This window comes from Agelaius tricolor, unplaced genomic scaffold, assembly GCF_023055355.1.
Source record: "Agelaius tricolor isolate 1412-34295 unplaced genomic scaffold, bAgeTri1.0.p SCAF_3, whole genome shotgun sequence".
Taxonomy (NCBI): domain Eukaryota; kingdom Metazoa; phylum Chordata; class Aves; order Passeriformes; family Icteridae; genus Agelaius; species Agelaius tricolor.
The window spans coordinates 14,647,258-14,661,568 of NW_027269263.1; the positions used below are offsets into that span (position 1 = coordinate 14,647,258).

Genomic DNA, 14,311 nt, shown 5'->3' on the forward strand with positions numbered 1-14,311 from the left:
CCAAACCCCCAAAAATTGTGAGTAAGAAAAGATAAATACACAAATGTACATAATGTATGTAAGGCAAGAAAGGGATGATCTTGAGTTGAGCTCTATTTACCAAATACTTTCATTCTGTCAAATATGAGACTAAAGACTTGGACATCAGATTCATGATACCTCTTTGTTTCCTGAGAAGACATTAAATAACTGTAAAAACTGGTCTGAAGCTCACTTTTCTCACTGTAAATTTTGCTAGAATGCTAACTTATTAAACTTGCTCTTGCTATGGAAAATTTGAAGTAACAGCAGCACTTGGGCACCATCGGGTGCTGTTGCAGGAGGACCTGCTCCCTATTTTCATGAAGGAAAACATTTTCCAAACCACCTTAATGGCCACATCATCGATCTCCACGGGCCGTGTCTGCTTCCTGGCTGGCTGCTCGTAGCCCTCGAGCTGATACCTCAGGGGCTGCCTCCTGTTGATGGCCTTGGTGTGCTGCACAGAGAGAAGTGAAAACAGGAGAGAAGTTGGAATCCTCATGAGAAGACAGCATCTGGTGCCCTGTAAAGCAAACAATCCATTCCCTTTCCTACCACCATTCCAGCTCAGAAGAAGCAGCCAGTGATATGTGATAACACAGATCAATATGTGATAATACAGATACAACGCTGTCATGCACACATTTTACATGTTTTAAACACCCTTATCTGAATCACAGAAAATATTGGGATTTTTTGCTTCCCATGCATAACCATCTCAAATTTCGTCTCTACCATCCCTCTCAAACCCTCTCCCCATCATCTACAGTCTCTATAGGACTAAACAAAAGGTGGACAGGACAAATAAAATAAAAGTTGAAACAATCTCATTTTTGTTTCTTTTATTATCATTGTTAGCCCAGAAAAACAAGAAAGGTGTTGTTTCAGGTTGGCAAGCTAAAATAAAATTTATTTTGTGCTAATCCTTTCTTTCTGTTTCTGTCTTCAAGTTTCAGTCACATTTCAAATTGTACAGTCAGTTTGAATCTGTTGAAATATATAGCTTTAGAAAAATGTCAAAATGAAAAAACACCTTTTCCCAAATCATCTTCATTGTAGTTTTTTGTCTGCAAATTTTACTCAAATCAACTCTATGTTTAGTACTCCAGAAAGAGCATTTTGGAATTAATTCCTATTTCACAAAGTTTGGTGTTGTTTTTTTCCACCTTTAATTCTGAATTTCCCAAAGCAAGAATTGTTCCTCCCTAAGGATGCCCAAATTGATTGTATGGGCAACAGACAGTACAAACCCCATAACCACAAGATATCCTCCTGGGCCTTCTATATAAACAAAGAAGCTTGAATTTTAGTAATATTTAAATATGTTGGTGTATTATGGTTGGTTTAGGTTGCTTTTTTTTTAACTACTGACACTTCAGCAATGCTTAAGTGTGTTTGGGGACCCTTCATATCATAAAAACACAGAGACTGGGACATAAAAGAGGCAAAACTGGTCAATATTAAAGCCAGGCTAGGAATAAAACCTCTCAGGCTCTGTCAGCTTGGCCACTGGCTGGTATAGGGTTGGTATGGGGCTATACAGCCTTTCTGCTTTGAAATTTAGTGTCATAAAGCAGAACTTACAAGTCCTGTGTGCTTCTTACAGGATTCATAAGGTACAGAGCTGTCCCCCCCTCTCCAGCTGTCATCTCCAATCTCGTCACTCAGGAGAAACTCATTCAGCTTCTGTACACTTGAAAGAAAACAGAGGACAGTGAGTTACATAAACCCAGGTTTCCACGAATACATTTCCTTTTTTGTGCAGTCACGCCAGCAGGATTTATCAGAAATGTTCCATAAGAAGTTCATGGGATACTTTCATCTGCCACCCTGATGGCAAATGAAGATTTATGTGTGTGGAAGGACAGATGAAAATAATTAAGCATTGTACTGGTAGCTGGGAATGAAGAGCAGAGCAAGTCATGAGGGTGCCAAGGGAGCTCCGTGGGAATGGTTTCCCTCTTGGCAGGCTTATCTCTTCTGTGCCTTTCTCAGGCCATTGCAGTCAGGGTGCAGAAATAAGTCATTCACCCACCTACATCCTCTGGAAATGCCAGGGCAGTGGGTGCATCCTGGCATAGCTTTTGCATCATAGAAAAAAGACACTAAAGCTATTAGAGACTGTCTAAAGCAGGTCATGAGGATGGTGAAGGGTCTGGAGGGAAAACCATATGAAGAACAGTTGAGGTCACCTGCCTTGTTCAGCCTGAAGAGGAGACTAAGGAGAGACCTCACAGCAGTTCTGCATCTTTCTCTTCAGGGGAAGGGAAAGGGAAAGTTCTGCAGTTTCTTCATGATGGGAAGTGAAGAGGCAACTACCAATCTCTGCTCTCTGTGACCAGTGACAGGACTCAAGGAAACAGCATGAAGCTGTGTCAGGGAGATTTAGGTTGCATATCAGGAAAAATTTCTTCACCCAGAGGGTGTTCAGGCACTGGAACAGGATCCCCAGGGAAGTGGTCACAGCTGCAAGGCTGACAGAGTGCAAGAAGCATTTGAATACTGCTCTGAGGCACAGGGTAGGATTCCTGGGGTGTTCTGTGCAGGGCCAGGAGCTGGACTCAATGATCTTGGTGTGTCCCTTCCATCTCAGCATATTCTGGGATTCCATGCTTCTAGGCACAGCATGCACACAGGGGCTGGGTACTGCACACCTCAGCACAGCCACAGCCAGCCCTGGAGACACACAGCAACTCTTTGCTTAGCTCTTAAAATTGTCTACTTGGAAACACAGCACACAAGTTCAATTCATTCTTCATCACAGGGGGATTTGACCCTCTCTTTCTGTCCCCCTTCCTTTCAGAGTGCTGCAAGCACCTGGGTCTTTATCATTCCAGGGAAGGGATGAATAAAATCACACACCAGTCATGGTGAAGTTATTACCTTGCAAAAACTAAAATCAAGGTGTGTTGGGCCAGAGACTGAGAAAGCAGAAGGACATATGCCTTCAGATCAGAGATTTGAACATTAATCTGCAAATGAGAAAGTAGTCCATTTCAAAGCCTGTCTGTGTATTCTGATATGTTTCCATATCAGAATTTCAGTCTTACATAAGGGGGTAAGTAAGAATTTATTTTCTTGTAGAAGATACAAGACCTTGTTTTGATTATGCACCTAAAATCACATCAACCCTTATTTTGCATTTGAATGAGGTACCCTCAGAAGTTTTAGTGGCACTAGAACTACTCTTGAACAGAAAATTGAGATTCTGACCAAAGTATAAGCTCTTAATCCCAAAACTAATAAGCACGTATACGTGTATGTATTTGATTGAGAATAGAGCCATGGAGCAGCCAAACACACATTCTTTATCCTTCACTTGGGGGACATGATGTTCATGGGAGAAAGATGTTAGGAAATTAGTTTGACAAAGGATGCAGTTTGTTTTGGCAAATCTGGTCTTTAAATATTGCCCTGGGGGTGGCCAGCAGTGTTCAGGAAAATGTACACACCATTTTGATATTAGGGCTATGCTAAACATAGTACAGAGATGTAGAGGCTTGGATGATTTATAGAGAAGCCTGGAGATTTTCCACTACTCAGAAATCATTTTCAACCTAGGGAAAGCATCTCATGTGGCCCTGCTGCTGCTGCTGCTTTGATAAAAATAAACTCTGTTAATTTTTTTGTTTGTTTGCTTTTTAAAGTCAGCGTGGCACTGGCAAAAGACAGCTGTGGAGCCTGAAGTCCCCTTGACTGCTGCTTGATACCCACTAAAAACAGACAGTGACAGCAGCAATACCATTTCTTTCCAATGTGCCTCAGCCTTGGCATGAAGGAATGATGTTTCTGGGTTGGAAGGTTAGTTCTGTCTCCACATTCTGCTAGTGCTTGGCATCTGACACTTTACTGCCAGCCAGGTGTCATTTTGCACCTCTTGGGACATCTTGGCAGGGTGTAGGTCTGCATAACCACACTATGACTGTGACTCTGTCCATACAGGCCATAGACACAACACCCAAAAGCCTGAAATTCAACTTATACCAATCTGCTCCTTCAAGATTAAGTGCCCTATAGCTCAGCATGAAGGAAGCTGCTCTGTTGGACTGTTTTACAGAAATAAATACCTGGAACAGGATGCAGGATATCATTAAATTCTCACTTATAGCCCAATGTACTTTATGTGGAAGTAGGGTTTAGCCAGTTACTCTTCCTTGATTCAGCAGGGCTGGTCTTGCTAGAGAGCTTCACACCAGGCACTGTCACCCCCTTAGTGCTGATAAGAGCCCAGAGAGTGTGATGGAAGAGTGGTGGTGGGTAGTTAGTGTGTGAGAGGAGGAGCACCTCCCAAGGAAGGACAGTGAAGCTCTGAATCAATCCCAAGTGCCAAAGTTAGTGAAATTTTAAAAAGAATGGAACGAGAATCACAGAATGGCCTAGGTTGGAAGGAATCTTAAAGATCACCTGGTACTAACCTCCCTGACATGGGCAAGGACACCTTCCACTAGCCCAGCTTGCTCAGAGGCCTGTCCAACCTGGCCTGGAACACTGCCAGGGATGGGGCAGCCCCAGCTTCTCTGGGCACCCTGTGCCAGGGCCTCAGCACTCTCATAGGGAACAATTTCTTCCTCATATCCAACCTAAACCTGCTCTCTGTCAGTGTGAAGCCATTCCCCCTTGTCCTGTCACTCCAGGCTCTTGTCAAGAGTCTCTCTCCATCTTTCCTGTGGGTTCCCTTCAGGAATTGTAAGGCCACAATGAGGTCACCCCAAAACTTCTCTTCCCCAGGCTGAACAATCCCAATGAACAAGTCCCTCAGCCTTTCCTCCCAGCAGAGCTGCTCCATCCCTCTGATCCCCTTGTGACCCTGCTCTGGACTGGCTCTAGAGCTCTCTGTCCTTCCTATGCTGTGATTCTTTGTCTCTGTGTCATGCATGCAGTAAAAAGGAAGGGTCACTCTGATTTCTCTCACATCTTTAGCATCAGAGGGCTACCTCACAACACTCTTCCATGTGAGCTGGTAGGAACAATTTTTTCTGGTACTGAATGTGAGTGTTCAGGAGTTGGAGGAAGGAGAAGAACCACTTACCTCACAATGGCCTTGACTGCAAAACGAACCACGGTGGAGAGCAGGAACAGAGGTGTGACCAGGATGTGGAACAGTGACAGGGATGCAAATGCCTGGGCGGGCTGCAGTGGCTTGTCACTGGTGTATGCATAAGTCACAAAGGTCTGTCACATCAGGGAAAGAGCATGTCAGGACAAGGACTCTTGAACAAGATGGACAAGGACAGCAAGCAAAATATTTTGCTCAGCTAAGGCTAAGAACAAACTAAGTTCACTGGGAATCAGGATAAACTTAAGAGAAAGGTGTGTTCTGTTAAAACAAAATAGATTTTAAAATCTTGCCTGTGATTTCAAGAGGTTTACATGTTGAAGAATGAAAGTTTTCAAATTTTACAATTTTTCATTTCTTACAATTTTCATTGTAAAATCTAGCATTTGATCACAGCTTTGTAATTGACTTTAAGATTTACAGGAAACACACAACCCAGAAAAAACCCATTAAGAATCTAACAAAACTTAGGATTTTTTTTTCACAGATGCAGAATTCTGGTCATAAATGTTCCAATTCTTGTACACACTCAGCATACTCTGCCCCCAAAATTTGGTCTATGACAGCTCCTTACTGACCAGTATGGCATAATTCCTCTAGTGCATGAGGCTGAGACTTAAACCTGGAGGACAAGCAAAATTTATTCCTCTTTAAACTGCAGAGTACCCTTTCTTGAAAACTTTAATGGTGCCTCATAATGCATTTTGAAACAGGAATTAATTTTGCTGCTAAAGAAAAAGAAAAGACACTCAAAATCCCTTTCAAAAAGAGCTTTTCAAAATGGGTCCTCTTTCAAGTTGCAATGGTCTTTCTTTCTTTCTTTCTTTCTTTCTTTCTTTCTTTCTTTCTTTCTTTCTTTCTTTCTTTCTTTCTTTCTGTAAAAAATTCAAGATGTAATGATTTTTCTTTCTTATAGTAAAAAATTATTTTTCTCTTTGGTTTTACCAATCCACCTTCTGGGAATGAAAACTTCCAGTGTCATGTTCTCCTACAGTTAGCAGAGGCACCTTAATTCATCTGCTGTTTTTTTAAAGAATAGGTCCTACAATAACAATGGTGCTATTTCTTCCTTTTTACACCCCCTCTACCCACTTTCCTCTCCCTTTTTAATAAGGAAAACTGAAAAAAAAGGTATCTTACTGCAAGAACAGCTGCTATTGGTATGGCTGCATTCATAAAAACTGGGAAAGAGAAATAAAATAAGCATCAGATTATAGGAAATAAGAAACACTAAAATAATGCAGTTATTTCCAATTCAAGTAATTAAGAGTCCCAAAGGAAAATTAGTCTGCAGGAAGAAATTTCCTTCCCTGATAGTCAGAGATCTTAAACACACCAACAAATAAGCCATAGAATTCTCTCATTTGTCCACTCTACTAAGCTGGGATAAAAATCATTACGTGCACAATTAATATGAAACACAACTAAAACATTACTCAACCCTTCTACATTGCAGAAAACACAATTTTTATGAAGAAAATATAATTTATCTTTTTGCTGTCAGAGCTGCCAATATTACCTGGAGCCTCCTTACTATAAAGCAACTCCTAACTGTAATGTCACAATGCTGGTAAGAGAAAACTTACTGCAAAAAAACCCCAACAATATGTATTTTATCGTTTTGAATTTCTGTGCTATGTATTTATCATGCCTTTTTATTTTAATGACATTACACACAGACAAAAATGTCACAGGCACAGCTGTATCTCTCTTTAACTGAAGTTGGGAGGAATGTTGACATGAAAAACAGGATAATTTTCCAAGCCCTATAAACACAGTTACTTACTGGAAAGAGATGTATGAAGTGCAAAGGTTTTGAGACTGGTGAGCTCTTTCATTCTCGTTTCTTCCACACTTTTACAAAATATGTGCTCCCAGGCATAAAGCTTTAATAGCTTAATGCCTTTGAGTATCTCATTGGTTTTCTTTAATCTCTCAGTAGAATAGTCCTTCAGTTCAAGAGAAAACCAGGGAAAAAAATTTATAACTGTTTGTAGTCTTAATGACAACCCTCTTTTCCCCTCACTTCTGTTGTTAGATTCATTTAAAAAATAATTTTGTTCATTTGTGATTTTGTACAGGTGCCATACTAAGAGGAAGAATATAAAATTTCATTTTCTTTGGAGGTATTAAAATATTTACAACCACTAGGGGAAATGGTGTCCATAACCATAGTCAGAAACCTAAATGGGTGTATTTGCTGATGCAAGAATCATTCTTGGATCTAGCTGTAAAAATAAGTGAGATATTTATCAATGTATTTAGCTAAATTCCCCTCATCAGAAAACAGTAATGGTAAGTTTTGGTAAAATCATAATCCAAAAGATGTTACAAGTCAGAGGAAGGCAGAATAGAGCAGTAGGAAAGTGAGATTATTTCCGAAACGATGCAAAGTCCTCTGTACAATTTTTACAGGTTACAAAAACAGGCACAACTCAACAGGATTGAAGTGTGCTGACAATTAGATCCATGCATCAATAATTTGCCTATTGAATATTAAGATAAAAAGGATCTCTAAATATTTGGCAATTTAAACATCAAAGGCTTATTTAAAAAGTTCAAGGGTCACAGCAAGAAAGTTAAAAATTAGACAAAAGAGCAGAAAACATTTCTAACTGGTGAACTAAATGAGGCAGAAAAATAAACTTACATTACTGAAGAAATTAGATATGAATATATAATAATCCAGCATTGCCAACTGATTTTTAGAAAATACCAAAGCTTAGGCAGAGAGTAAAATGTCTCTAGACTTTAGAGGGAGGTTGTGCACATTCTTTAATACTTTTCTGCTATAATTTATCAGTTTTTTGCACTGTTTGCTAACATCCCATGAAATGCAACATCTGCATGTGGGAATAACACCCTTTCATGGAGTGGAATTCAGACAAAATTGTGCAAGTTGCATTAAAAATACTCTTTGCAGAGAAGGCAGGACAAGGCCCACATACTTTTTTGAGATTCTCTTCTGACAAATTGTGGGGAAGGAAGAGACACTGAGCCACAAAAAACAGACAGTGAGGGACAGTGCAACTGAGGGATGGCCTGTCCAAATGCACACAGTGGTTTTCACTAACTAGAAGAACAGAACCCAGAAACCCTGTTCTCATTTCTGGATCACAAATATCACTGAAATAATCCACTTACAAGAGTGCTCTTCTGAGCCTCAGCCAGCTTGGTGGCTATGAAGTACTGGATAGGAGCTAAGAGCACGATGACAGCTGCCCCAACCAAGGCACTCACTCCCAGTAGGTTATAGAGGAGGATCACACCCATTATTATCTGTGAAGAGAAAAGCAACACAGAAAGGAAAAAAGAAAAAAAAAAAAAAAAGTAGATTTCAATATGTCTGAACCACACCAAGAGAAAAATGTTTGTTCTTCTAATAAACACTTAAATGGTTCATAGGAATCAGCTGAGCCCATACTTCAGGAGGTCACATTTGGAAAGTGTGGGAAATAAACCCAGAAGCCTTTCTTTTTGACATTAACTAAATAGTTTGTGTTAGTGCCTGGTAGTTCTAATTCCAGACTGGGTTTCCACAAAACTAAAGGAACACTAAAATGATGGTGCTTGCCCTGAGGCATTTTACAGAGCTCCTGGCCTCAAGTCCTGTTTACACTAGAGCTCCTTACCTCACTCTGGAAGCATTCAGAGGTCTTAGGGCTGTCATGGATCACAGTTGCATTGTGTTGTACTGTCCCTGTGCAACTGCAGGCAGAGGGACATCACAGACAGGCACTGAAGCACGAAGCAGATGTGCTGGGGCTGACACAAACTGAGCTTGGGCATCAATACCATGCAGCCCTGGAGGAAAATGCTGCCTTAGCCCTGCAAAGGGTTTGGGAACACTTCCTACAGAAGGTTACCTGGGAATGGCTGTCGTGTGACTCCTGTGATTCTGGTTCCCGAGTTAATTCAAGCTCTGCTATATAAATATTTCTATTAAAAGCTCCACTTTGGGATAGAGTGATGTCCTCAGTGATAAGAGGGCATACAGAATTAGTTGCATATCTCATACTTTATCTCTTAAACAAGTCTGTCTTTAAATCTCCCTTCTTATTTTACAACATCAGAAGTAAGAATCAATGGTGTTTAACATTTTTAAAGCAATGTTTACCTTTTCAGGGTCCTGTACTGCAACTTACCATACCTAGCCATAGCAATCAGATCACATGTTCATTTAAATAACTTTCAAAGTATTGATAGCAACACTTCCACCCACTTCCCAGGATGTGAAACAGTGAAATGAAACCATATATATTATTTCTAATTTCTGTTTCCATGTAGCCTTTTTTGCCTTTTTTGACACTCTAAACCCTACCCAACTCATTAGTAATAGTAATTACTGACTAATAAAATAGATTACTGATGCAGCTTCAGGAAATTCAGCAAAATACTATAAGAGTTGGTTCTACCACTTAAAAAATTTTTTTAATGTCAGTGGGATCACCATCAGGTAAGGACTATGCCAAACACACCCTGAGCTAAAATTCTGAAGAGGCAACAGGAGTCCAAGCTTCAGGGAAAATTAGCATGTCTCAGGTCATTAAGTCATTGGCATTTTTGAAAATTTCTTTCGAGCTAAATAATCTCAACCTTTCCTTCCTACAGATCTGCCTCCATTTCTTTCCCAGCCTTGATAAGAAGCAGTTATGTTCAGTGACTAAGCTGCTTAGATGAGGGCTCCTCTGAGCATTGTCAGTGTTCATGTCAGTCATGGAGCAGGATTCAATTGCTGTTGGTCCTGCCACAAAACCCAGTTACAAGTGGACACTGCAGAAGCAATGCTTAGGGCTGATGCCAGGTGGCAAAATAAAAGCAATGGATTTGTGTCAGCAATGGAAGAAATATGAGCAGGAAAAAGGATTGCAGGTCCTCATTCTTCAAGTCACAGACATGGAAATCCTGCTAAAAAAATCCTCTCTCTTCACTGGCCCTTGGAAAGATACCTTTCCAGCCCTTGGGGCACCTTTCTGCTTGCTAATCTTAGTGGGAAGTGCAGGTTCCCCTCTGGATTTTGTAGCAGTGCCCCAGACATGCACTCTCCTCAGTCAGGCTGGAGTATCTCTGATATTAGGCCCTAACTTGGATGCTCTACCTGAACAGGCATTGCCCACAGATTGGGGCACAGGAACAAGAACCACATTAATTGGTTGGTTTCTATGGCAACCAAGTTATTGATTTGTCCCAGTGTCATCTCTCCCATGGACAAGTTGGATGTAGAAAGCCTCAGGATCTTATTATATATCATCGCCTGTAAGAAAGGGGAAAAAAAAAGTTACTAAAATGATGTAATTATAAAAGAACGGTAGCAGTGGGGTGTTTCAAGCTGCATCATCAGCCTTTACCTAGGACAGCCCTTCTCCCAGTCTCTCACCTGAGACAAAGAGAGATGGAGACAGAGTGAGAGAAAGCACAAGAGAGAGAACTGACTTTAAAAAACTCCAATTCCTCTTAAAAGGTTTGTTGCTTAACGCAGACCTAAAATAGAACAAAAAATGACAACAAAATATCAAAATTTAAGAAATTGGCCAAAGAACCTTTTTAACAAGCATTTGGTGAGCCTGCTTTCCTGTGACACCGTCTGTCAAAGAGATCCTTGTTTCTGATAAGACAGGTAAATTTATGCTGTGAAGTTTGATCAGAGAGGGTATGTATTCCTTTGGGTTCCTCTCCATTACCTGGCCATTCCTCTTCATAAATTTTGTAGGAGTTTAACAGGGTTTTAAAATTAATCAGGGCTTACATCTACTGAATTTTAAAGGCAAATATTGTGAGCCCAGTTTGCAGTTATGATCAATCATCAAATGCTGCAGCTCTAAGGAAGTTTTAAAAATAATTTGTCCTTTTGGACCCATTTTCTTAATTAATAAAGTATATCCTGTTGAATTAATCAGAAATGCCTGATGAATTATATCAGCTGCATATGCTCCTAAGGGTCCCAATTTTGGTAAGTGGGAGTCACAAAAAGGAGTCACAAAAAGGAAATAACCAGGAGCTCTTTCATCCCCAAGTCTGTACCATCTATCCTGGGAGAAGGCAGAAAATGTTTGAAGCAGCTCCATCAATCAGAGAAAGCACAAAAAAAAAAAAAAGAAGCTTCCATGCTGAGATGATATTCCCATGGTTAGCTGCATCTGGCAAAACATCAGTTCTGGCTCCTGGATTGCTACTGCTGCCTGTGGAGCTTGGTCTGTGCAGAGCCCTGCTACACCCCACCACGTGCTGGGCTGTGCTGGCTCCAGTCCATAAACAAGGCTCTCACAGAGGGTTAAGGGATGCTGGGGTTACAGACACAGCCCTGCAGATGAATCACTCCCGTCCCATCCCACAGGGCTCTGGGCTAAAGGGCATAAATATACAGAGTCATCACTGCCGACGCATGCACAGCGTTCCCATAAAACAAGGACACTCTGCAGATGGCTCTGTCCACAGTCAGCAGAAGCAAACTCATAAGCAAATGAACAAAGCTGATGCAGAGCCAAAATGATACTGCTGATCTTCATCTATCTCCCATTGTCTGCAAAGATGTGTCTTCATATGCATGGGTTTTTATGGGTGTTAAACTTTGAACAGGTTAGAGTGATGGGATTAGTTTTTAGCAAAAGGAATTGGTGCCAGCAGTTTGCCAGCACTACTTTTCCAGTTTTCTGTATAAAAATACAGCACATATCTTCTCTGAAACCATCATTTCAAGCTCAGTCTTCAGATGAAGAACGAGACAAATGAAAGGACAAAGCTGGAGCTGTTACTAGTGAATCTCCTGGCAGATCTTTGCTCACCAGTAAGGCACCCCGGAGGTTGATGCCAGTCTCTGTAGTCACATAGTAGGAGGCCTGCAGGAATGTCCTCTGCAGGATAAGAGCCAGGAAGAGAAGGACTGCCAAGACATAAACATTCCTGAGGAATTCCTCCGATGAAAGGTAGGAGTTTGATGGATCCTTCACCTGAAAAGAAAGGAAGAAATGATGCAAGTGCCATAGGAGGGATTGTACATTCCCGAGAAGCTGGAAACAAGCAAATTTAATCATTGCATTAGAATAAAACATATTGCTGGTGTTATGGGAAAGTTATAGAAATCAGATTTCTCACTAACCTCTATATCAAAATCATTTGGATACAAATTTAAAACTCCGCTCCTGTTCCAAAGACTGAGGATTGAGACATTTTGGCAGTTCTAAAATGATTTCGTTTTAGCAGGAAAGGAAGAATAAGATCACCATGTCTGCCATGTCTTTAGTTTCCCCATCAAATTGTGGTGATTTGTAGGATAGAAATGCTACTCAGTAGAAAGTAAAGCTCATTCCACCTGCCCCCAGAGAAGCTTCAAGAAAATATTTTTTATTATATGGGATTAGTTATTTATGTTGCACTTGCATATTATTGAAAGAATTCCTTCCACAAGTATAGTCTATGATAGCCATAAATTCTGAATAACATTAGACTATACATGCCAGTATTCCACACAAAATTAAATTTAAATGCCTCAATATGGAAGAGAAAAAACTTTTGTTTAAAGCCCTTTGTTTTCATTTTCTAGTTTTTGTGTTCACTGTTCTGCTCTGTTTCAGGCAGAAAAGGAAACAAATGTACCAAAATACTCCAAGGAAGACTGTTCCTTTGGTATTTCCGACCCAGCTGGAAGCAGGATGTACTGGAATTCTTACGGGGGGAAAAAAAAGAAAAATAAAAAAGAGAAGGAAGAAGCCTGTTCTACTAAAATATCCAGCCTGATTCTCAGATGAAAGGTATGGGCAATATAAGAAAGAAAGCAATCTGCCCAAGACTCCTTGAAAAAAGGGTTGCTTACGTGCATGAATGGTGAGATAAATATATTTGAAAACCTCCCTTTTAATATTCAGCTGCATATAACTTCCCCTTGTTTTCATAGCAGGGATATCATTAAGAAAATAACATTTGTAGATAGCTTTTTTTAATGTATATGGAGTTCTCAGGAAATAAGGCAGAATAAGCATAAAATTGAATGTATTCACATTAATTAGAACTAGACAGAATTTAAAGGAGAAATGTTTAATAGCAAGAACAACCAAGAGAAAGTTTATCAAAATCCATAAATTAAAGGCACTTGCATTCTGAAATGTATCCAAGAGAAACAGTGACTGTCAGCAAGCCAAGTGCTTTCAAGATCTCCAATGATTTCAATCTTCCCTTTAGCCAATGCTCATTAAAACTTTAAAAAGCCACAACTAGCAGAGGACAAAAGATAAAGGAAGCAGACAAGGTACAGATTCCTAATTCTGAGATCCAGAAATTATTTTCAAGCTTTGTTTTTTCACCATGCAAAAAACCCCAACATTTTTGAAGGCACAAAAACATGCACTTTGCCTCGTAACTCTGTGGCTCAAATCCTGCATGTGCAGGTTCAAGGATGATAAAAAGCTTTATTTGATAAGCTGTACAATTAAACTCTCCTTCAGTGCAGGAAAGTCTGAAGCCAAATTGAGACCATCAGTCAAGAAAATTAATGTCAAGAGTGAGCAGCCAAGAAAAAGATATGTGGATAGTGATGATAGTCAAATACTTTATCTGGGGAGGAAAATGCTATTCCATTACATACCTATCTGCTCATTCAGAGATAAAACACTCCAAAAACTGTATGGAGATGTATCTCTGTCACAAGACAAATGCAGGAAAATGTCTTTGTCTTTTCTTCTCTGCTGTCAGTAAAATAATTTTACCTGTATCTTTTCATTAGTTACTCATAAATTCTTTTTCTTGTGATAGAAAATGTTCTGTATCAGAGGCTTGCTCAGCATTTAGATGTGATCCCTGAAAGTTCAGTCTCAGTGAAACTTGAAATGAGCACTGAACTGGCATCTGTTGTGCATCTCTAGTATCAGGAACACCATCGAGTAAAGTGGATACTTTTCAATTTCTCAGTATGTGCCAACACAGTTCATCACAGCAGCAATCAATACAATCAGCCACAAACAGGGACTGGCTACTGTCAGCTTCCTAGTATAAAAACAGATTTGAGAGAAGTCAAAACTGTCAGTGAAGTATAAACTGACAAATGGACAGGAATTAAGCAAAATTCCCATGCTGGATGCATCACTGAGGTACCACCAGTGTGTGTCCTGCCTGAAAGAAACAGGCACAGTTGAAGAGGAGCAGAAAAAATTGTTCCTTCTTCCCAGAACTGCTGGGATGACTCCATCAAGACAACCAGCTGGGAGCTGGAGGGAGCCTCCACAACGTGTGTTCCATTCCTAC

General features: G+C 40.2%; 1 protein-coding gene across 2 annotated transcripts in view; it reads right to left on the reverse strand.

Moving 5' to 3' along the window:
• ABCC9 (ATP binding cassette subfamily C member 9) overlaps positions 1 to 14,311 on the reverse strand; it is a 71,183-nt gene that overhangs the window by 36,335 nt on the left and 20,537 nt on the right. For both annotated transcript variants that reach the window (XM_071422601.1, XM_071422599.1), the window contains 8 exons: positions 11,860 to 12,024; positions 10,176 to 10,331; positions 8,222 to 8,356; positions 6,864 to 7,026; positions 6,218 to 6,258; positions 5,051 to 5,193; positions 1,606 to 1,714; positions 368 to 478 (listed from right to left, as the gene is read on the reverse strand). In XM_071422601.1, the coding sequence (XP_071278702.1) occupies positions 368 to 478; positions 1,606 to 1,714; positions 5,051 to 5,193; positions 6,218 to 6,258; positions 6,864 to 7,026; positions 8,222 to 8,356; positions 10,176 to 10,331; positions 11,860 to 12,024 (1,023 nt within the window). The remainder of the gene's footprint in view (positions 1 to 367; positions 479 to 1,605; positions 1,715 to 5,050; positions 5,194 to 6,217; positions 6,259 to 6,863; positions 7,027 to 8,221; positions 8,357 to 10,175; positions 10,332 to 11,859; positions 12,025 to 14,311) is intronic.